Source organism: Rhinopithecus roxellana, chromosome 16, assembly GCF_007565055.1.
Source record: "Rhinopithecus roxellana isolate Shanxi Qingling chromosome 16, ASM756505v1, whole genome shotgun sequence".
NCBI classification, from domain to species: Eukaryota; Metazoa; Chordata; class Mammalia; order Primates; family Cercopithecidae; genus Rhinopithecus; species Rhinopithecus roxellana.
Genome location: NC_044564.1, coordinates 110,370,759 through 110,392,806, shown reverse-complemented (window position 1 = coordinate 110,392,806; position 22,048 = coordinate 110,370,759). Strand labels below are relative to the sequence as shown.

Sequence of the window (22,048 nt, the reverse complement as noted above, 5' to 3'; positions counted from 1 at the left end):
CGGGTAGAGCCTTGCTCTGTCGCCCAGGCTGGGGTGCAGTGGCGCAATCTCGGCTCACTGCAACCTCTACCTCCCAGGATCAAGCGATTCTCCTGCCTCAGCTTCCCTAATAGCTGGGATTACAGGTGCCCACCACCATGCCTGGCTAATTTTTGTATTTTTAGTAGAGACGGGGCTTCATCATGTTGGTTAGGCTGGTCTTGAACTCCTGACCTCAGGTGATCTGCCCGCCTTGGCCTCCCAAAGTGCTGGGATTACTGGTGTGAGCCACCATGCCTGGCCTCTGGGTGTTTAATATATGTTATTCTTCAATTTAATCTTTACTGCCACCCTGTGAACAAGGATCATGCACCATTTATAGATGAGGAACTGAGCTCAGAGATGCTATGTAACTTGCCCGGGATTGTACAGATAATAAGTGGCAGATTTGGAATCTGAATGCATGTCACCCTGATTTCATTTTCACATGATCACTTCTTCTGCATTTTACATACTACTTTATACACAACACACATACCACATTGTAAGCACTGGACTTTGTACAAAGCAGATACTCAGCACACCTTAGTAAATGTTTGTGGAGACACTTGGAGAGCTCTAAGACAGACACAATGCTGGAGAATCCTCTCCCTGCCTGTGTTTGTAATATCGCTGGTGGATGTTATCTTGATACCTTGGGAGTTGGTAGACATCAGTTGTTTAAGAGATACCCCTTATCTTTTCTAGGACAAAACTAAGAGTTACCCCAAGAGTCACTGTCAGATTCTCACCATGTCAGACACTGTGCTACTGTTTTATACATACTTTCTTATTTCACCTTCACAGCCATTTTTATAAATCAGGAAGCTTTCTGTTGCAAGTAATAGAAACCTAACTAAAATTAGCTTAAATGATTACAAAATTCATTCATTCACGCAACTGGAAGGCAAGAGGCAGTGTGGTCTCCAGGGTCAGCTTGATCCACTACTCTGAATGTCTTTCACTTCTGCATCCTGCGTGCCGATGGAGGCTGTTTGTCCCTGAGGTTGTTGGAGTGAGTTGTCATGTTAAGGCCAACAGAGAGAACCCGAAGTAACCTCGTATTTTGGAGGAGACAGCTAAAATCATATGACCTTTGACCTAGAGATTTGAGTGGACAATTGACTTCTTTCTCAAATTTAGTTTTTAGGTTCTATGTCCCAGTATTTTAATTTTTCTCTGCTCTCAACCATATGGATGCTCAGTAGAAACATCCCCAGGTTTCAGTATCATTTCTTGCAGGAAGCACAGACGGTCTTTTTTGAAAGGACGCCACTCATTCATTCTCTTGCTCAGCAAACACTGAGTTCCTTCTCAGTATGTCCTATGCTGTGCCAGGTGCTGGGCCCACGGAAATGAAGAAAACCCAGTCCCTGTTCTCAAGGAGCTCTGAAGGGAGACAGACACATAAACCACTAACTTTGACTGCAGTGTGGTGAGGACAATCTCAGGAGGGGTGAGTGAAACCCTGTGTGAACCCAGCCTTGTGCTAGGCCACATAAAGACTAGTCTAGTTAGATTCTCGTGCTTCAGCCTTCATTTCTGTCAGAGTTTCATTGACTAGAAATGCTGAGTGACACCTGTCAGTCCTCTGGCTTTGGCCATTAGAACCATCTTGAAATGCTCAGCAATTTTCACTTTCACTGAGATTTGGAAGCAAAGCACCATGACAGGGCATTTTTTTGATTTGCTGAGTTGTTGCTAAATTGTGGCCCAACACAATTTAGGCAGCATTAACACCCCATGTCCTGTCCCACTTCTGCTTGCATCCACTGATAAATGCTTTTGTTGTGTAACATGGGAGCTCTCATTTTGTAACTAGAGGAAGAGAGTCTTTGGTTGGAGCAGGACAGAGAGGAGGGTTCAGTCTTTGTTCCCTCACTGATCCATTGGATGGGTTTTGAACCCCTGTGGTTAGAGGACTGAAGGCCAGACATGGAAGGAACTATTCATGAGAGGAGTTATAAACACTGGGCATTGGCCAGGCACTGTGGCTCATGCCTGTAATCCCAGCACTTTGGGAGGCTGGCGTACGTGGATCACTTGAGGTCAGGGGTTCAAGACCAGCCTGGTCAACATGGTGAAACCCCATCTCTACTAAAGATACAAAAAATTACCCGGACAGGGTCATGTGTGCCTGTAATGCCAGCACTTTGGGAGGCTGGGGTAGGTGGATCACTTGAAGTCAGGAGTTCAAGACCAGCCTGGTCAACATAGTGAAACCCTGTCTCTACTGAAAACACAAAAAATTAGCTGGGTGTGCTTGTGTTGTGTGCCTGTAGTCCCAGCTACTCGGGAAGCTGAGGCTGGAGAATCGCTTGAACCCAGGAGGCGGAAGTTGCAGTGAGCTGAAATTGCATTACTGCACTCCAGCCTAGGTGACAGAGCAAGACTCTGTCTCAAAAAAACAAAACAAAACAAAAAATAACCAAAAAACTAAAACACTGGCACACTGACCTACTTCAGGGATTGGGTGACAAAATATTTGTCAAGCGAGGGAGAAAGACTTTTTCGCCTTATCAGAATTAAATGCAGCTCTGCTTTGGTACCTTGAGGATTAGAAGTTTGGGAGTATCCAGGATCTGGGGATAATCATACAGGCACCAGAAATCTTCTGATGGGCACTAGACTCAGTTGGGCTATGTGGGCAGCAGGGTGGTTGGTAGCAGCTGACTCGTGTCTCTGGGTATATGTGAGGCACCCCTTTTGGGACCCCCCATAGAAATCACCAAGGACTTTTTAGGAAGGAGGTTGAGGCCTTTGTTATTATGTAGATGGGGGCTTAAGTCAGTGTAACATGGACTGAAGGCAAATGTGACCATACTTTATAACTGTAATCCCAGAAAGCCTGAACAAATAAAGAAACAAAGTAAAATGTAGGAACAACTGAAACAAAAATATTTACAGAGTCAAACTGTAACTGAGTACTCTCATTTTTTCTGAGAGATAGTTTATTCTTTCTCTCTTCTCGTTCCCCTAGTTTCTCGCTTCCTACTTAGCCCTTTAAAAAGGCAAATGTAGGCCAGGTGCAGTGGCTCATGCCTGTAATCCCAGCACTTTGGGAGGCTCAGGTGGGTGGATCACATGAAGTCAGGAGTTGGAGACCAGCCTGGTCAACATGGTGAAACCCCGTTAAAAAAAAAAAAAAATTAGCTGAGCATGGTGGCGGGTGCCTGTAATCCCAGCTATTTGGGAGCCTGAGGCAGGAGACTCTCTTGAAGCCGGGAAGTGGAGGTTGCAGTGAGCCGAGATCGCACCATTGCACTCCAGCCTGGGTGACATGAGCGAGATTCTGTCTCATACATAAATAAATAAATTAATTAATTAATTAATAAAGGTAAATATAGCCTTTTACCTTGTCTTCACCAGACAGTCCCTATAGGGCAGGTTCATCTAACTATGTGCTTAGGAGCTCCAGAAAGGAACTCTCACCCACCAGGAGGATTCCTCAAGAGATAACATCCAATTTCTACAAAACTCCCTCCCACCAGGAGACTGCCTTGAGAAATGTGAAACTCTCTTCCATCTGGGGGGTTTTTGGCTTAGTCCCGCAGACGAAGGTGCCAGCAGTCACCAGCTTGACCACCCAGTAGATAAGGCATGCAGACCCCTCCCTCGACAACTGCTTGCTTCCTTCAATTTAAAAGTGCCTGCTTTCAGAGATCGAGACCATTCTGGCTAACAGGGTGAAACCCCGTCTCTACTAAAAAACAGAAAAAAGTAGCCGGGCATGGTGGTGGGCGCCCGTAGTCCCAGCTACTCGAGAGGCTGAGGCAGGTGAATGCCGTGAACCTGGGAGGCAGAACTTGCAGTGAGCTGAGATCGCGCCAATGCACTCCAGCCTGGGCGACAGAGCAAGACTCTGTCTCAAAAAAAAAAAAAAATAAAAATAAAATAAAATAAAAAAGGCCTGCTTTCTGCTCCACAAGTACCCTTAGGGAGGAAACCTGTACTTCTTCCCCTGAGCTAGCTTTGGAATACATCACTTTCTTTATGCCAGACCTTGCTCTTGTTAATTGGAATCTGCAAGTGGTGAGCAACTAACCCTGCGTTATTTCAGATGTATTCAGATTCCAAAGGCCATCGGAAATACTGAGACCTGAAACTTACAAGCGAGATGGATAGGGAATTACTTTTTCCTTTACTTCCTTTACTAAATCCCTTTGTCTCCAAAATCTATCAAGCAATAGTTTCTTTATCTGAAAACTGTGGATTATGATACCTGTCTTGTCTGCTTTAGAAGGGAAACAAAAATTATGTTGAAATTAATAGGAATACTTATTGAAACAGGAAAGGGATAACTTGCAGGGTTTGAAGCAATCATATGTTGAGTACTGAGTCAAGGCTTTCTTAATTTTTTAAAAAAATGAAAACGTTAATTGGGATATTTTATGGGTAGCGGGCTTGGATCCCAGCACTTTTCCAATAGGAGAACAGAAGCACCTTGTAACGCCCCAGAGTTTCCTTCTCCCCCGCCTCCAGCAATAACCCTAAAGCAAAAGCTATTATTATTAGCATCGCCTTGTGACAGAGGAAAACTTCAGATTGGGGGCTTAAGTGACTTGACATCAAGTCTCAAAAAGAAACAGTGGCAGTTTGAGACTTTGATCTATGACTTTAAGGGTTTAGATTGCTTTCCACAGCGAAACCTGCACAAACAGTTGTCAACAGCTGCTGCAAATTACAGGCTTCTGAGGAACATTTAAAAAATGCCAAGAGTTCTTTCCTCAGGCCAAATACTATGGTAGATAAAAGTATAGCCTTTGGAGCCGGAATCCCTGAGTTTGAATCTTGCCTGTGCCATTTGGTAGCTGTGTGACTCTGGCTACGTACTTAACGACTCTGTCTCAGTTTTTCTGTTTGTAAAATTGAGGATAATAACACCTTCTTCGTAGGGTTGTTTCAAGGATTGAGTTAATAGGAGTGAGCCACTTAGAATATGGCCTATTATATGGTAATCTCTATTTAAAATCCTGTCAGATACACCAAAGCAAACACTTTAAAAGTATCTGTTAAATAAATCACTAAAATAGAATCGGGGCACTGGTTCTTTAAAAGTACTCCCTCACGGTATTCTAGTATGCAGCTTGGGTTTTAATATCTGAATGTGGCGCCTTTTGGGATCTCGCCTCGCGAGAAATTGACATTAACAAATGAGTGAAAGGAACTTTTTTCCCCCGTCCCCCCCGCCCCCTCTAGGAAGATGTAGACCCTACAAACTTGTTACCAGGACCGTGCGGAAACCAAGGAGGCGGACGCGTTCTCCCCATTCCCCTTTGGGAGTTGTAGTTTCCTTTAAGCGCTTGGTGGTCCTAAAAACCAGTGTGGAACTACAACTCCCACAATCCCGCGCGCCCCCCGCCCTGCCTCCCGCCCGCGATTCTCGCCCGGCTCCCATTACCGCCCCTCGGGGGCGGCTGTGGCGGAGGGATGATGGCCGACGGCGGCGGCTCTTCGGCGGTGCCCAGCCCTCGGGGCTCTCCCCGGCCGACCGCGCGGGTTCCGCACGCAGTCGGACCGAGTGGCGGTGGTGGGGAGACCCCGCGGACTGCGGTGCTGGCGCTGCGATTCGACAAGCCCATCAAGCAGGCCTTCTACAACACCGGGGCCGTGCTGTTCGTGTGCCTGTGCTGTGGCGCCGCGGTGCTGGTCTACTTCATCCTGGAGGCCTTCCTGCGGCCGCTGCTCTGGGCCGTGCTGTGCGGCACCTTCCTGCACCCCTTCAAGAGCTCGCTGACACGCCTGGGCCGCCACTGGCTGCAGCGCCTGCACCGCGCGCACACGCCCATCGTCCTGGCCGCGCTTCTGCTGCCGCTCTGCTTCATCGACTACGGCGTGGAGGCCCTGGGCGAGCAGGCGTTGCGTCGCCGCCGCCTGCTCCTGCTGCTCGGCGCCGGCGGCCCGCTTCTGTATGGCCTCTACTGCCTCGGCAGCTACCTGGGCGTGCAGGTGCTGCTGTTGCACGCTGCCGCGCTCATCTGCCGCGGGCTGGACTACTTCAGCAGCCTGTGGGTGAGTGAGCGGCAGTCCGCACCCGCCCCCCGCCCGTGGTGCCGGCACACTGGGATGCAATCCTGCAGTTGTTCCTCCCGGTGCAGGGGCGACGAGGGGCCACACTTGTGCTGCAGTGACTGTCCGTCTCCGCTTTCCTTCTCACACCTCAGGAATTTGGCGCACATTCTTCCAAAAAGAGGGCGGGCATAATTTGAAATTGCCTCCCTGCTTCCCACCTTGCCTCAATCCTAGCAGGCCCTTTTAGGGAGATAGTGCCCTGGATTGAGAATCGCTATTCTGCTTTGCAGAGAGAGGCCTCAGCGTGGCAGTGGGGCTTGGTTTTACTCCTGGTTGGAGAGGGCGGGAGTGCTTCGGCCACCCTCAGTTCTGCGCATCTGAAAGAGGTGGAAGGGACCTTCGAGATTCTAGGCCAACTTGCCATCCTGCAGATAGGAAAGGTGACCTCTTACCAGGCTAGGGCTACTTAGGGGCAAAGAGGGGTCTGGGTGTCTTAGATTTCTCACAAGTCCTAAAACAAAGCTTGCTTAACTGGCTGGTGCTGCCTTTCGGTTCAGGTGATTTCTGTATAATTTGTGCAAGGCACTGGGTGCCGAGCCGCCTGTGCCTCATTCTGTCCACGATTTACTTTTTGGTAACTACTTTTGTTGTGCACGAACTGGTGTACCAGAGCACACCTCCTTCCGCTTGGAGTAAAGTAGCGGACCGCGTGAAGGAGAGAGACGTAGATTTGTGATGCTTGGATTACCCGGAGCTTACTCTTAGAAAATCAGGGAGCTTTAGAATTGGAAGGGATTTCAAAGATAATCTAGTGACACAATTCCTAACTCAGACTATGTTGTGGACTAGTTAGTTATCCACATCTTTAACTGGTGACTGTTCAAAACAAGTGGAGATTTAGTGCGTAAGAATGCCAATTGATTCATAAACAGTACCATTTACAAATTTTGATTCACTACTTTTGTCAGTGAAATAAAGTTCAGTGTACCTTGACATCATTAAGTTGCAAAATATTAATTCCCCTTATCTGTCCAGCAGTGTTGTGGCTTGCCTGAGGTTATTGGCAGAGTGGTGAATGACCCCAAACACCCTTCTTCTCTTGTTCACTCAATACCACCTCTTGGTTCGTGTTTAAAGTTGATCGAGCATATGTTAGGTACTGGGCTTTGTGAGGGTACTGGGCTTTGTGAGGGATTAGTCCTTTTGGACTAAGATACAGGTCCCGTCTTCAAGGTATATGAGCATATTCTAATGGAGATGAGAGACATACAGATAAATGTTCATGACTCACCAATTATGGGCCACAGGCCCAGAGAATGTGATTGGTCCAAAGTCACACTTTGTGGTTCACTTTTACGGAGTGAATCTGTGGTTCACTTTTATGGAGGCCCAGTTCAGTGCTTTTTATCGTTTATCTTGCAGTTTCACAATTCAGCTAAGTGGATCGAATGCTTCTTATCTAGAAGTCAGAACACTGTGTGCTAAGAAAAATACACTTGGTTATTTTCCTCAAGAAATTCAGTTTTGTCAAAGACACATAGATTCTGCTAACATTTTTGACTGTTGATACTGCTCAAGGAGCATATCCATCAAACTGTAGGAAATTAGAAAAGAAAGGCTTGCCATATGTAAATAGTATATTTTCATACTAGAGTAAGAAATTGAATACGTGAGTAATTTGGCATGAGTATGAGGTATTTCTAGCAGTCTCTCTCAGATACTCAGTGGAAAGAGTTGAGCACTTCTAAAGAAACATCCACAGCTCGGAGTATACCTTTGAGTATCTTTTTACTGAAGATAAACCTTCATCTTTGTATTTCATTTGTATGGGTTGTGGATGAGTGGAAGAGAAGTGGGGGCCAACATTGATTAGACCTGGGAGTGGGAGAAGGAAGGGCCAACCAATTAATGATTTTTTGAAAGCTTGAAATTGGCCGGGTGCAGTGGCTCATGCCTGTAATCCTAGCACTTTGGGAGGCCAAGGTGGGTGGATCATCTGAGGTCAGGAGTTCAAGACCAGCCTGGCCAACATGGTGAAACCCCATCTCTATCAAAAATACAAAAAAAAAAAAAAAAAAATTAGCTGGGTGTTGTGGTGGGCGCCTGTAATCCCAACTATTTGGGAGGCTGAGGCAGAAGAATCACTTGAACCTGGGAAGCAGAGGTTGGAGTGAGCTGAGGTTGCACCAGTGCACTCCATCCTGGGGGATGAGCAAAACTCCGTCCCCCCCGCAAAAAAAAACCCTTGAAATTCAGCTGTTTGGCTCAAGTGTTGGGAGCAAGGAAAAAGAGAGAGGGTTAAAAAAAAAAAACTGAACAAACTCAACATAAAAGAGTATGAGTTGGCCGGGCGCGGTGGCTCAAGCCTGTAATCCCAGCACTTTGGGAGGCCGAGGCGGGCGGATCATGAGGTCAGGAGATCGAGACCATCCTGACTAACACGGTGAAACCCTGTCTCTACTAAAAAAATACAAAAAACTAGCCGGGCGAGGTGGCGGGCGCCTGTAGTCCCAGCTACTCCGGAGGCTGAGGCAGGAGAATGGTGTAAACCCGGGAGGCGGAGTTTGCAGTGAGCTGAGATCTGGCCACTGCACTCCAGCCTGGGTGACAGAGCGAGACTCCTTCTCAAAAAACAAAAAAACAAAAAAAAAACAAAAAAAAAAAACATGAGTTTAGAAGTGAGTAGGGAGTGGTAGAAGGGCTAGATTTGAAAGAGAAGCTTCAGGTTGATAAGAGTTTCAGAGAAACAAGGTGTAGAGTTGCATTTTGCTCAAGCACCGTTTAAGAGTGGATAGTTGGTTGGGGTGAGGTGTACCTGGGAAGACAAGGAGTCCTTGCTCTCATCCAAAAGTGCTGATTAAGGCCAGGTGGGGTTGTCCACGCCTGTAGTCCCAGCACTGCAGGAGGCCCACACTGGTGAATCACTTGAGGCCAGGAGTTCGAGAAGATCAGCCTGGCCAACATGTTGAAACCCAGTCTCTACTAAAACTACAAAAAATCAGCCAGGCATGGTGGTGCACGCCTGTGGTCCCAGCTACTCGGGAGGCTGAGGGACGAGAACTGAGGCACTTGAACGCAAGAGGTGGAGGTTGCAGTGAGACGAGATTGTGCCACTACACTCCAGCCTGGGCAACAGAGCAAGATCCTGTCTCAAAAAAAAAAAAAGTGTTGATTAAAGGCCAGGCACAGTGGCTTAATGCCTGTAATCCCAGCACTTTGGGAGGCCAATTGCTTGAGCCCAGGAGTTTGAGACCAGCCTGGGCAACATAGTGAGATCCCCCCCACCCCCGATCTTTTAAAATAAAAAAGAAAGTGCTGATTAAGGCCTGACATGAAGTGAAAGTAGGTTATGTGACTGGGCAGGAGGCCCATTCTGGAACTTTTCCATCCCACAGTTCACAGTGGTTTGGCTTTATGAGCCCAAGCAGGGCTGCCTGGTATAGAACATGGTCTTTATGCTTTCTAGGCTACTTTAACTATGGGCCTGCTGCTGAAGAGCAGTATAGATGAGAGAGGCAGAGAGAAAAGTTAACTTTAAGTGAATCCCTGTTTTGATGAACTGACAGTTCATCCATTTAAGATCCAACTTTTAAGCATCTGCCATGCCCCAGGCACTAGATTAGGTTCTTTTTCATGGGTGTTACTTCATTCTCACAATGTCCTGTGAGGTAGGAGGGAGGGATTTCATATGTGAGAAAACTAATTCAGAGATTGATCTGTTTATGCTGTCAGTAAATGGCGTTCAATAGACCTAGCAGCAGATGAAGTCCTGCTGTTATCAAAACTCTTTGTAATAACCTTCAGTAAGGATTTTTAAAAAGTTTTCCCTAATACATTGTGTTTAATTATTTTTAATATAAATGGATTCTAGGCCGGGTGCGGTGGCTCGCACCTGTAATCCCAGCACTTTGGCAAGCCGAGGCAGGTGGATCACCTGAAGTCAGGAGTTTGAGACCAGCCTGGCCAACGTGATGAAACCCCGTCTCTACTAAAAATACAAAAACTAGCTGGGTGTGTTGGTGGATGCCATAATCCCAGCCACTCTAGGCAGGAGAATTGCTTGAAGCTGGGAGGCGGAGGTTGTAATGAACCCAGATTGCGCCATTACACTCCAGCCTGGGCAACAGAGCGAGACTCTGTCTCAAAAAAAAAGAAAAAAAAGGATTCTAGTTACTAGGAAAAAAACAGAAGAATATCAGCATTCTACTCATCTAGAAACCGTATTCATCTCTCTTCTTTCTTTTATTTTTATACCTGTGGAGTTTTCCAGATCCCATCAGTTTTCCTTTTTAGTGTCCTTGGGACCTGTGTTTTTCTTTTTTCTTTTTTTCGTTTTGTATATTGAGATGGAGTTTCACTCTTGTTGCCCAGGCTGGAGTGCAATGGTGTGATCTCGGCTCACCGCAACCTCCACCTCCTGGATTCAAGCAATTCTCTTGCTTTAGCCTCCCAAGTGCTGGGATTACAGGCACCCACCACCATGCCTGGCTAATTTTTGTATTATTTTTAATAGAGACGGGGTTTCACCATGTTGGCCAGGCTGGTCTCGAACTCTAGACCTCAGGTGATCCACCTGCCTTGGCCTCCCAAAGTGCTGGGATTACAGGCATGGGCCACTGCGCCTGGCCTGGACCTATGTTTTTCTTTGTCACTAGTTTATCCTTCCAGTTCAGTTCCTCTTCATGTCATTTGTAGATTTCTTCAGTCTCCTAAAACTCCATGCTGCTTACAAGTGAAAAACTTTATCATTTATGGGATGAGTAACTCTTTTTCAACAGTTTTGGATAGGTTAGAAGATTGCACTGACTTAGTAAGTGGCTTCAGAACACTTAAAAAAAAAAATCAGCTGTTGCACCGGGTTCACATGTTACTCAATTCTTGGCATCTTCCCATGGTAGAGTTATGCAAGGTAAATTTGAAAAAGCTGATGTTGTGCCCTGCTCCACCATTTCTCTCTGTTGGGGGGCATTCTGATCTTTCTCATTCTGTTAATTTAGACTTGGTGGAAAATTTGAAGACCATTTAGTTTTTGCAGTAATAATAGATTTGTTTTTCTCTGTGGTCTCTGATCCCATTGTTTCCATCTTTTTAAAGAAGCATGAGGTGGAGAGAATAGTGGCTGAAAGATAAAAAAACAAAACAAAAACCTTAAGTTCTAAAGGTGGCTTTGCTAGTAACTAACTTTGACCTTGGGCAGACCAGGGCCCTCCTCTGGTACATTCAGTCCCAGTTGTGTAAAGTGAGGGGTTGGCTTGAACAATTCCTAAGATTTCACGATGTTCTATTTTACAGATTACAAGAGGCTCTTCAGCAGTGGACATTAGTCAGCCATTCACTACTGACTCACTTTTAAACACATTTCTGGGTTTGTTTCTGCTTGCCTGGCAGCAAGAAACAAGGAGAGGAAAGTTTCTAGTACTTAGTTTTCTCAGTTAAAGACTTTGAATATAAAAATCGTTGACTCTAAGTTGCCATGTGACAAAGAGAATGGTTTTCTCATTAGAATTGAGTGGATAATTGAAGGACCTTAAGCAGTTGCTGCTTGAGGCTATGATTAGGGCTGTGACTCCTTAACTTGGAAGGAGGTTTGTAGTTGTGTTTTTTTGGGGGGGGAGACGGATTTAAGCTCTTGTTGCCCAGGCTGGAGTGCAACGGCGCATTGTCGGCTCACTGCAACCTCTGCCTCCCAGGTTCAAGTGATTCTCCTGCCTCAGCCTCCCCAGGAGCTGGGATTACAGGCACCTGCCACCATGTCTGGCTAATTTTTTGTATGTTTAGTAGAGATGGGGTTCCACCATGTTGGCCAGACTGGTCTCAAACTCCTAACCTCAGGTGATTCACCTGCCTCGGCCTCCCAAAGTGCTGGGATTACAGTTGTGAGCCTCTGCGCCCAGCCTATAGTTTTATTCTCTCTAAAAAAAGCTTAAGAAACTGTTCTGCAAAAATGTGTAACAGAAGCAACCAAGTTGTTTTTCCAGTTAATGCCCAGATGACAATAAATGAAACAAAGACAGTTGAAAAGGCGGAGTCTCTAGTTGTTTTCTACATTTAATATGTTATTTAACCAGAAAAGTATATGTGGATAATTGTGTGAAATGAAAGGAAAATGTGATTGCCTATTAGTTCCCTTTACTTGAAGTGCTAAGTAAATGTTGCCAAATTTTATGCAGTCTTATGTGGTGTCTAGCACATTGGTGGTATAAAAACGACTGTGGAATGTGTATTTTGAAAAGGACATGTTGTTTTGGAGAACATAAATTTGGAAAAATATGCCCTCTTATCTGTAACTGTGGCTCATTGATTTAATGCCTGGAATAAATTCACACTTGAATAGGTTTGCTCAGAGGCTAAACATATATAAAGTTGACTTGTTAACCTCATGTTTCTGTGTTAGTGAAGATTTAAGAATTAAAGAACTCTTAAGGGGTCCTAGACTAGAAATTATGTGTGAAACATGAATGTACAAATCCTTATTTTTTTTGTTTTTGTTTTTTTTTTGTTTTTTTGAGACGGAGTCTCGCTCTGTCTCCTGGGCTGGAGTGCAGTGGCCGGATCTCAGCTCACTGCAAGCTCCCCCTCCCAGGTTCACGCCATTCTCCTGCCTCAGCCTCCCGAGTAGCTGGGACTACAGGCGCCCGCCACCTCGCCCGGCTAGTTACAAATCCTTATTTTTGTTATTTTAAAGGATATTTAGTGATTCAAAATGTTGACTCAAGTAAAATGTTTGTTACATTTGAAAAAAACATAAGCAGAATAGAAGTTTATATGATAAAAGTGAATTATCCCTTTTCTTTTTTTTCCTTGCGAGACAGATTCTTGCTCTGTCACTCAGACTGGAGTGCAGTGGTGCGATCTTGGCTCACTGTAACCTCCACCTCCCTGGTTCAAGCAATTCTCCTGCCGCAGCCTCCCGAGTAGCTGGGATTACAGGTGCCCGCCACCGTGCCTGGCTAATTTTTGTATTTTTAGTAGAGATGGGATTTCACCATGTTGGCCAGACTAGCGCTGAACTCCTGACCTTGTGATCTGCCCATCTCGGTCTCCTAAAGTGCTGGGATTACAGGCGTGAGCCACCGCGCCTGGCCGAATTATCCCTTTTCTCCACCACTATTCCCACTATTCAGATGTTACTATTGTTAACTGTTTGATGTAAAGGCTCCTAAATTCATTTTTATGCCCATGTGAACATACAAAGTAGAAGGTTTTGGTTTTTTGTTTTTTAAAACAAAGATGAGATAACATACAGTTCTGTACTTTGCTCTTTCATTTATCATTGTACTGTGGATATCTTTCCTTGTTAGCACTTAGAGATATATGTCTTTCTTTTCTTTTCTCTTCTCTTTTTCTTTTTCTTGAGATGGAGTTTCGTTCTTGGTGTCCAGGCTGGAGTGCAATGGTGCAATCTCGGCTCACTATACCTCCACCTCCTGGGTTCCAGTGATTCTGCTGCCTCAGCCTCCCGAGTAGCCAGGATTACAGGCACGTGTCACCACACCTGGCTAATTTTTGTATTTTTAGTAGAGATGGGGTTTCACCACATTGGCCAGGCTGATCTCGAACTCCTGACTTCATGTGATCTGCCCGCCTTGGCCTCCCAAAGTGCAAGGATTACAGGTGTGAGCCACCACGCCTGGCCACTTCTTTCTTTTTAATACTGCTACAGTATAAATCTTTTACCCCCGGATGCCTTTTAGAAAATGTTTTTAACAGATTTTCTTAGCTCTGAATTTATATTAGAATACTTTGATAAACATTTTTAACCATTGGTAATTGTATAATCATAATGGGCTTAATATAAACTCTAAAGTGTTTTTATAAATGGCCCGTACCTCTTAAACTGATATTACTTCTGCAAATCTTTTCTGAGGAAGCACTTCAAAATACTGGAAAAAAATCCAGAAGCCAAAAGAATTTCCTAAAAGTTAAAAATACTTCTTTTTCTGTTTATAAAGATACTACGTAACCTTAGTAGAAAATTGAGTACCTGTAAAAAAAACATAAGCAAATTACTCCTTGAAATCCAACCGTGTAGAGATAATATTTTAAAACATTTTTTTGTTCGGTATGTTTTCACCATTATAAATTTACGCACTAATAAATTGACATTGTAGCACTGCATATTGATGGTCATCATACTGTTGAAAGTCTGAGTAATTACTCAATTTTTGGAGATAGCATTATTTAAATAGTTCCCTATAAAATACTTAAGTTGTTTTCAATTTTTTATATTGTAAATGGCAACAGTGAATATTTTTATGTCTGCCTGCACAGTGTGCTTCTGTAAAACACTCCTAAAAGTAGAATTGGGGAGTATATTTTAAAATGGTTATTTTAAACTGGAATGGGGTAATCTGTGAGTTTCAGGTTGATAGATGAAAATACATGCTTCTTGTTAGATCATAAATTTCTCTTAAAAAATCTGAAGTATGCAGTCTGTTATTTTTTCTCTCCCTGCAAATGATATTAATTCCTTATGCATACAGATAAGAAACAAAAACTTCTTGGAGGTACTGTATATATTGTGACCTCCAGTTCAGCTTCTTATTAAGGGTAGTACTTACTTTGTCATCTCTGGTCGACGTTTGCTCAAACACTTTTAGTGATTAGTGATGATTATTCCATTTTTTGATAGCTGCAGTTTGTTGGAAAAACCTATCCTTTTACTGAGCTGTGTTATTTCCTAATTCCCACCTATTTCTGCTCTCAGAACCACAGAAAATCAAGTCTTATGCCTCTCCCAGATGATATTTTAAAAATTATTTGAAGATAGCTACAAAATCTTGATATTTCCTTCTCTTTTCTAAGCGAAACTTTTTTTCCCCCAGCTACATTTATATATCGTGTTGTGATTTTTATTTCCTTTCCAAGGCTGAATTTTGTTGTGTGGTTTGGTGTGCAAAATTAATTGAAACAATCACTTTTCCTGATATGAGTATTGTACTTTCAGAAATAAGTGCTTCTACTAGTCATACGCTGACTCATACTGAACTGAAAAGTGGTTTAGATGTTCTCTTTCCATTCCATACTTGTACAGTTGAGTTTTGAACCTCAAAGCAGAACTTTGCATTTCTTTTCATATAATTTAATCTTATCTGGATGAGTCCATTGTTCTGGCTTCAGGATATCTTTTTGAATCATGATATGTTATCTCAGTGTTTATTGACAACTCAGTTTTGTATAACTGATTTGCATAAAATCAGTTTTTTAGATTATTGTGCCTCTGGTCTTTCATCTAAGTGATTGACATAATGTTTAATAGGGTGGGGCTAACTGACGTACCTCTGAAGACTATCCATTTACTGAGGATTTTTTCTTTTTAACTTCAACAAGTTGTAGTTGTCAAAATTGACTATTTTAATTTTCCCTTGTGAAAATCTGAGCAGCTTTTGTTTATCTTTAGTATTCTAGCACCACACTTCTTTCTCCTTATGGTTAGAAAAGTGCACTCTGGAGCCAGATTCCTGGGTTCTAAACCTGCTTCTGTCATTCATTAGCTTTGTGGCCTTGGGCAAGTCACTTCTCTGAAATCTGAGTTTCTTTCATGTGTAAAATGAGGATCATAATAGTACTTATTTTGTGGGGTTATGAGGATCAAATGAGTTAGTATCTATAAAGCATTAGAATAGGGCCTGGCACATAGGACTGTTATATAAGTGTACTATTATTGTACTCAGATTTTTTTCTATGCTCTACCATCAGATCTCAAATGCTTTGAATTCCCCGGGTTAATTGGTCTGGTCCAGCAAGACTGGACTTTTTGAAGCAGCTGTAGTCTCACTTCCCATGTCCTCATATTTTTGAGCTTCAGAGCTCTTTAATGTTTCATCTGATAGAGTTACTTGAAGAAGATATTTTAATGTCCTTTTTATTATAAAATAATTAGTGTTTATTAAAGGCAATTTGGAAAATACAGAAAAAAGTGAAAGGAAGAACAAAATCTTACCACCCACATACAGCCACCAACTTCTTAGTACATTTTCTTTTCCTCCCACCATATAGTAGATGTAATCACATCATATATATTCTTTGTATTTTACTTCTAACTTAGTATGATATTGGGAGTTTTTAAACTGTATAGTCTTTGTTTTTAAGAAGTGATTTTAATGGTTGCATAACATTTTATTGAGTAAGTCATAATCGTTTCCCAGTTGTTGACCTTTTAGGTAATCACATTTTCCACTGTTCTGAATCATACTCTGATAAGCTTCTTTATATTTAAAGCTTTTTCAGAATTTATCATTATTTAGTAAGGATAAAGTCTGAAAGTTCAATTCTGAGGTTAGAAGCTATAAACATTTTTAAGATGTGAAGATTATTTTTATTGATAGATTTGACCAAAATAATGTAGGAGATAGTTTTTTTCTGTCTTTTTTAGTAATCCCATCAGTTCTTTTTTCTTCATGCTCTGAATTATATAGCTTGAAGTTTCTTTTTGTCTTCATTTGCTTTTTTTTTTTGGCGAGATTCATGTCAGACTTGAATTTTAGCTTCTTGGTCTTACGTTAATTAACTTCTTTGTGCTCAGATGTGTTCTGGATTATGTATTCCCTGTGTTTTATAAATGTTCTATTAAAATATGAGTTTCTGTGTAGGCTATGCTGGTTTCTTTTGATGCTTCTTAAGCTCTAGAGTCATTTAACTTTAGTATAGAAAGAACTGAGGAGGGTATCCTGGCTGATTCTTCTGTTCTGAAATCCTGCTGTTTGTTCCTCTAATAATATTTTTTTTCAGGCACACTTCTTCAGCTGGTGCATCATAATTCTGGATTAGGTTCTAATCATCTGTTGCCTAGGTTATTTCAGCAGGATCACACTTCAGCTGGCTGCTTTCTAACTTTTACGGAGTTATTTTCCTAGTAACAAACATATTTTATAAGCTGCAATAGAATCTTAACCTGATTCTTTTTGGAAAGCTTTCCTTTTCTTGTTTTTTTTTTCTTTCCATTTCTTTTCTAAACAGCGATTAACAGAGAAAACTGTAGGAATTCCACAAGATTAGACTCTTAATTTAAATCCATGGTTTATGCTTTGAATATTTTATCTCAAGCATTTTATGTATAAGATGGTTTTTGAGCTATGTATCTTTTGTTAAACAACTATTTAATATCACTACATGAGATTTCAAATGCCTAATGTTTCAAAACTTAGATTCTCTAAACGAGGAGAACCTAGGCACGTTTCTTTGGCACCATCAACCTTTATCTTTTCTGTGCTATGTCCAGAGCCCTCCTGCTGTATAGACACAGATTTTATATAATTCTATGTTCATTTTCATGTGTATAGATTTTACAGCCGTGTCTTTATTTCATTTATTTAAGATCTGGACGTTGGTGGTTGGCTATGTGTTGACTGTTTCATTCAAGTGGAACGCAAGCACTGAACGCTACTTGAGAGCAGTTTCAATTCCTGTCTGGATTATATTGCTTTTTCATTTAGGTGGGTTCCTTCTTTTTTTTTTTTTTTTTAATTCTGGCCTAAGGTCTGCAGAGGCCGACTGTGTGAATGAAAGTGAATTTTTTGTAGTGTTATATGTTGCATTTAAAATTCTTTAATCTTTAGAAAATGTTATGCTTTAATCTTTCATTAAATTTTAATGAAAATGATGTGCTTTAAAATGTCTTTAATTATGTTCATTTTCTAAAAGGTCCTTTTAAAAGTCAATACATCTTAAAAAGTAGAGCACCCTTGGATTCTCTTATCATTTCTGAGTGTCATACTTAAGGGAGGATATAGATAAGCAGTCAATGATAGGAGGTCCTCAGAATCATGTGTGAGAACCAGTTAAAGGAACTAGAGATGTTTACTCTGGATAAGAGGAGGGAACTGGGGGTCTAGGGTAGAAAGGAGATAGAGGTAAGGAGGATATAAGACATGAAAGCCTATTTCTAATATTTGAAGGACTGTCCTGTGAAAGAGTGCTTTAAACAGATCTCTAACCATGAGGGAGAGATGTCAGAGTTGTGAGTAGCTTCAGAGAGACAAAACTCTTTTCCACATAAGGATATTTGATGTCAGAGCTGCTCAGAGTAATGGGTTCCCTGTTATGTTAGCTGGGTGGCTGACTGCTCAGATGTTGATTTTTCAGTGTGGTATTTGTGGTTGAGACTTTCATCTCCCAAGTTTGAGCCCATGGAAACATTAAGTTCTAATTTAACAACACAATTCAGTAACCCAGAGCAGTGGATAGCCTTAGTTTCTAGAGCTACTACTTATTGTTAAAAATAAAATAAAAAACACTATGTCCCTGTCTTTGTTTGATGTCAAATAAAGCATTATTCTCTAGCTTTGTTGAGTTGGAATGATAGAGGAATTTATCTGCAAGATCCTGTATGTCAGATATGATTCATTTTGAACTCGAGGAAGGCAGAGGAAGGAGGCAGGCATGCAGGGATGTTTATGAGGTTCTAGGTGGACTCAGGGAAATGGTTATGGGTAGAGACCTGTTTCTTGGTGACTTGTAAAAATTTCTTTTTTTTTTTTGACACGGAGTCTCACTCCATCGCCCAGGCTGCAGTGCAGTGGTGTGATCTTGTCTCACTGTAGCCTCCAGCTCCTGGGTTCAAGCAATTCTCCTGCCTCAGCCTCCCAAATAGCTGGGATTACAGGCATGCACCACCACGCCTGGCTAATTTTTTTTTGTATTTTTAGTAGAGACATGATTTTACCATGCTGGCCAGGCTGGTCTCGAACTCCTGACCTCAAATGAGCCACCTACCTGGGTCCCCCACAAAGTGCTGGGATTACAGGTGTGAGCCACTGCACGTGGCCAACTTGTAAACATTTTTGCATTATACACTGAGGAGGAGACATTGACACTTTTGCTGTGCTCTTTTGGGCCATTCTCTTTCTTGAGAGAGAAAGTTCACACCCAGTGGTATTTTCTTTTCTTTTCTTTTCTTTTTTTGAGACGGAATCTCGCTCTGTCGCCCGGGCTGGAGTGCAGTGGTTGGATCTCAGCTTACTGCAAGCTCTGCCTCCCGGGTTTACACCATTCTCCTGCCTCAGCCTCCGGAGTAGCTGGGACTACAGGCGCCCGCCACCTCGCCCGGCTAGTTTTTTAGTATTTTTTAGTAGAGACGGGGTTTCACCGTGTTAGCCAGGATGGTCTCGATCTCCTGACCTCGTGATCCACCCGTCTCAGCCTCCCAAAGTGCTGGGATTACAGGCTTGAGCCACCGCGCCCGGCCCCAGTGGTATTTTCAAGAAACCAAGTCAGACTTTATGACTTTGAGATCTATGCCTAATTCTGGTCATTCTGGGGTGAAGTAGGTGATTTGAGTTCGGGATGGTTTTAGACCCTTGATATGCATTACAATAGACTCTCTTTAAACCCTATTAAAGGTAGGCTGGCATATACCCTATCCATTTGACCAGGGGCCTCTGAGAGCAGGGATGAACTTAATTTTGAGAAACCTTGAAGTTTTATCTATCTAATGGACTTAAAAATTTTTTTTTGCCTGATAAGTAATTCTGTAATTAACATATATACCAGATTGTTCTGTCAAACTACAAAATTCGGTTTTATAAAAACAAGTACTAGGTTTTTATTTCACTAAAAATGTTAATTCTTAATTTGCAGCATCCCTTGCTGGCTCATGGAGAATTCCAGTATTCTTGGTTATTGTTTTCCTGATGTCTGTGGGCACCCTGTATGAAAAACAGAATGGAAAAGAGTCTGCTGGTAAGAAATAGGGCATTCTATTAACATTACTCTTTGAAGCATTTTGGAGAGTAGCTTTTCAAAAAATGCTATGATGAAGCAACTTTGAATTTATTTAAAAACCTATGATGGTTTCTGAATGGAAAATAAATCGTTTAAAATGTTTTAGGTTGTTAGACCATGCTTTGTTTTGGTATTATTTTATTGAGGCATATATAACTTAAAATTAATCATAAGCCATTGTATTTTAATTTTATTAAAATATCTTATTTTTGGCTGGGCGCGGTGGCTCAAGCCTGTAATCCCAACACTTTGGGAGGCCGAGGCGGGTGGATCACGAGGTCAGGAGATCGAGACCATCCTGGCTAACACGGTGAAACCCCGTCTCTACTAAAAAATACAAAAAAACTAGCTGGGCAAGGTGGCGGGCGCCTGTAGTCCCAGCTACTCGGGAGGCTGAGGCAGGAGAATGGCGTGAACCTGGGAGGCGGAGCTTGCAGTGAGCTGAGATCCGGCCATTGCACTCCAGCCTGGGCGACAGAGCAAGACTCCGTCTCAAAAAAAAAAACAAAAACAAAAAACAACAACAACAACAACAAAAAATCTTATTTTTATAAAATAAAATATTTTTATTTTATTTTTTAGTGACAGGGTCTTGCTGTGTTGCCCAGGCTGGAGTGCAGTGGCACAATGATAGCTCACTATAACCTTCAACTCCTGGGCTCAGGGGTTTTCCAACCTCAGCCTCCCAAGTAGCAAGGGCTACCAGTGCAGTAACCATTTAAAAATGGCATACAGGCCGGGTGCAGTGGCTCAAGTCTGTAATCCCAGCACTTTGGGAGGCTGAGGTGGGCAGATCACGAGGTCAGGAGTTTGAGACCAGCCTGGCCAATATGGGTAAACCCCGTCTCTACTAAAAATACAAAAATTAGCTGGGCATGGTAGTGTGTGCCTGTAGTCCCAGCTACTTGGGAGACTGAGGCAGAAGACTTGCTTGAACCCGGGAGGTGGAGGTTGCAATGAGTCAAGATCGTGCCAGTGCACTCTAGCCTGGCGACAGAGTAAGACTCTGTCTCAAAAAGAAAAAAGGCATACAATATATCACAATGTTGTGCAACCATGACCTCTGTCTAGTTCCAAGACATTTTCATCACCTCAGAAAGAAACCCTGTACATATATCAGTACTTCATTCCTTTTTATGGCTGAATTATATTCCATGGTAAGAGTACACCACATTTGGTTTATCTGCTCGTCAGTTGATGGATATTGAGTTATTTCTACCATTTGGCTATTGTGAATAGTGCCACTGTGAACGTTTGTGTGCAACTATTTATTTGAATACACGTTTTCAGTTCTTTTGAATATTTACCTATGAGTAGAATTACTGGGTCATATGGTAATTCTGTGTTTCATTTTTTAAGGAACTGCCAAACTATTTTCCACAGCAGATGTACCATTCAAATTTCTACCAGCAATGTATCAGGATTCTAATTTCTCTGCATCCTTGTCGGCATCTATTATTTTTCACTTTTTGATAATGGCCAGTCTAGTGGGTATGAAGTGGTATCTCATTGTTGTTTTCATTTGCATTTCCCTAATAACTAATGATGTTGAGCATCTTTTCATTTGCTTTTTGGCCATTTGTTTCTCTTCTTTGGAGAAATGTCTATTCAAATTCTTTCCCCTTTAAAAAAAATTAAATTGTTTGCCTTGTTGCTTGTTGTTGCATTTTAAGAATTCCTTATATAGCTACTAGACCCATATCAAATATATGATTTGTAAATATTCCATTGGTGGGTTATATTTTTACTCTCTTGATAGTCCGTCTGTTTTGATGCACAGAAATTTTTTTGATGAAGTCCAATTTATTTTTTCTTTTATTGCTTGTGTTTTTGGGGTCATCTGAAAAACAATCGCCAAATCTAAGGTCGGTGAATACTTACCCTTAAGTTTCCTTTTAAGAATTTTATACTTTTATCTCTTATATGTAGGTCATTGATCCGTTTTGAAATAATTTTTGTACATGAAGTAAGGTAAGGGTCCAACCTCATTCTTTTGCCTGCGTATATTCAGTTCTCTCAGCACTGTTTGTTGAAGATGGCCTTGGCACCCTTGTCAGAAATCAATTGACCATATATGTATGGGTTTATTTCTGCCCTTTCTGTTGTGTTTCACTGATCTATATGTCTATCCTTATGTCAGTCAACACATTCTTTTGATTACTGTAGTTTCGAAATTCAGAAGCATGAATCCTCCAACTTTATTCTTCATTTTCAAAATTGTTTTGACTATTTTTTGGTCCCTTGCATTTCCCTATTTAAGATCAGGTTTTCTGTTTTTACAGAAAAGCCTGTTGGG

At 42.2% G+C, this 22,048-nt stretch overlaps 1 protein-coding gene across 3 annotated transcripts in view; it reads left to right on the top strand.

The window, feature by feature from the left end:
* The first annotated feature begins 5,420 nt into the window (after positions 1–5,420).
* The window catches only part of TMEM245 (transmembrane protein 245), a 103,090-nt gene continuing 86,462 nt past the window's right edge, over positions 5,421–22,048 (top strand). For all 3 annotated transcript variants that reach the window (XM_030919415.1, XM_030919416.1, XM_010365592.1), the window contains exons 1-3: positions 5,421–6,030; positions 17,348–17,465; positions 19,609–19,710. In XM_030919415.1, the coding sequence (XP_030775275.1) occupies positions 5,449–6,030; positions 17,348–17,465; positions 19,609–19,710 (802 nt within the window). In that variant the 5' untranslated portion in view covers positions 5,421–5,448. The remainder of the gene's footprint in view (positions 6,031–17,347; positions 17,466–19,608; positions 19,711–22,048) is intronic.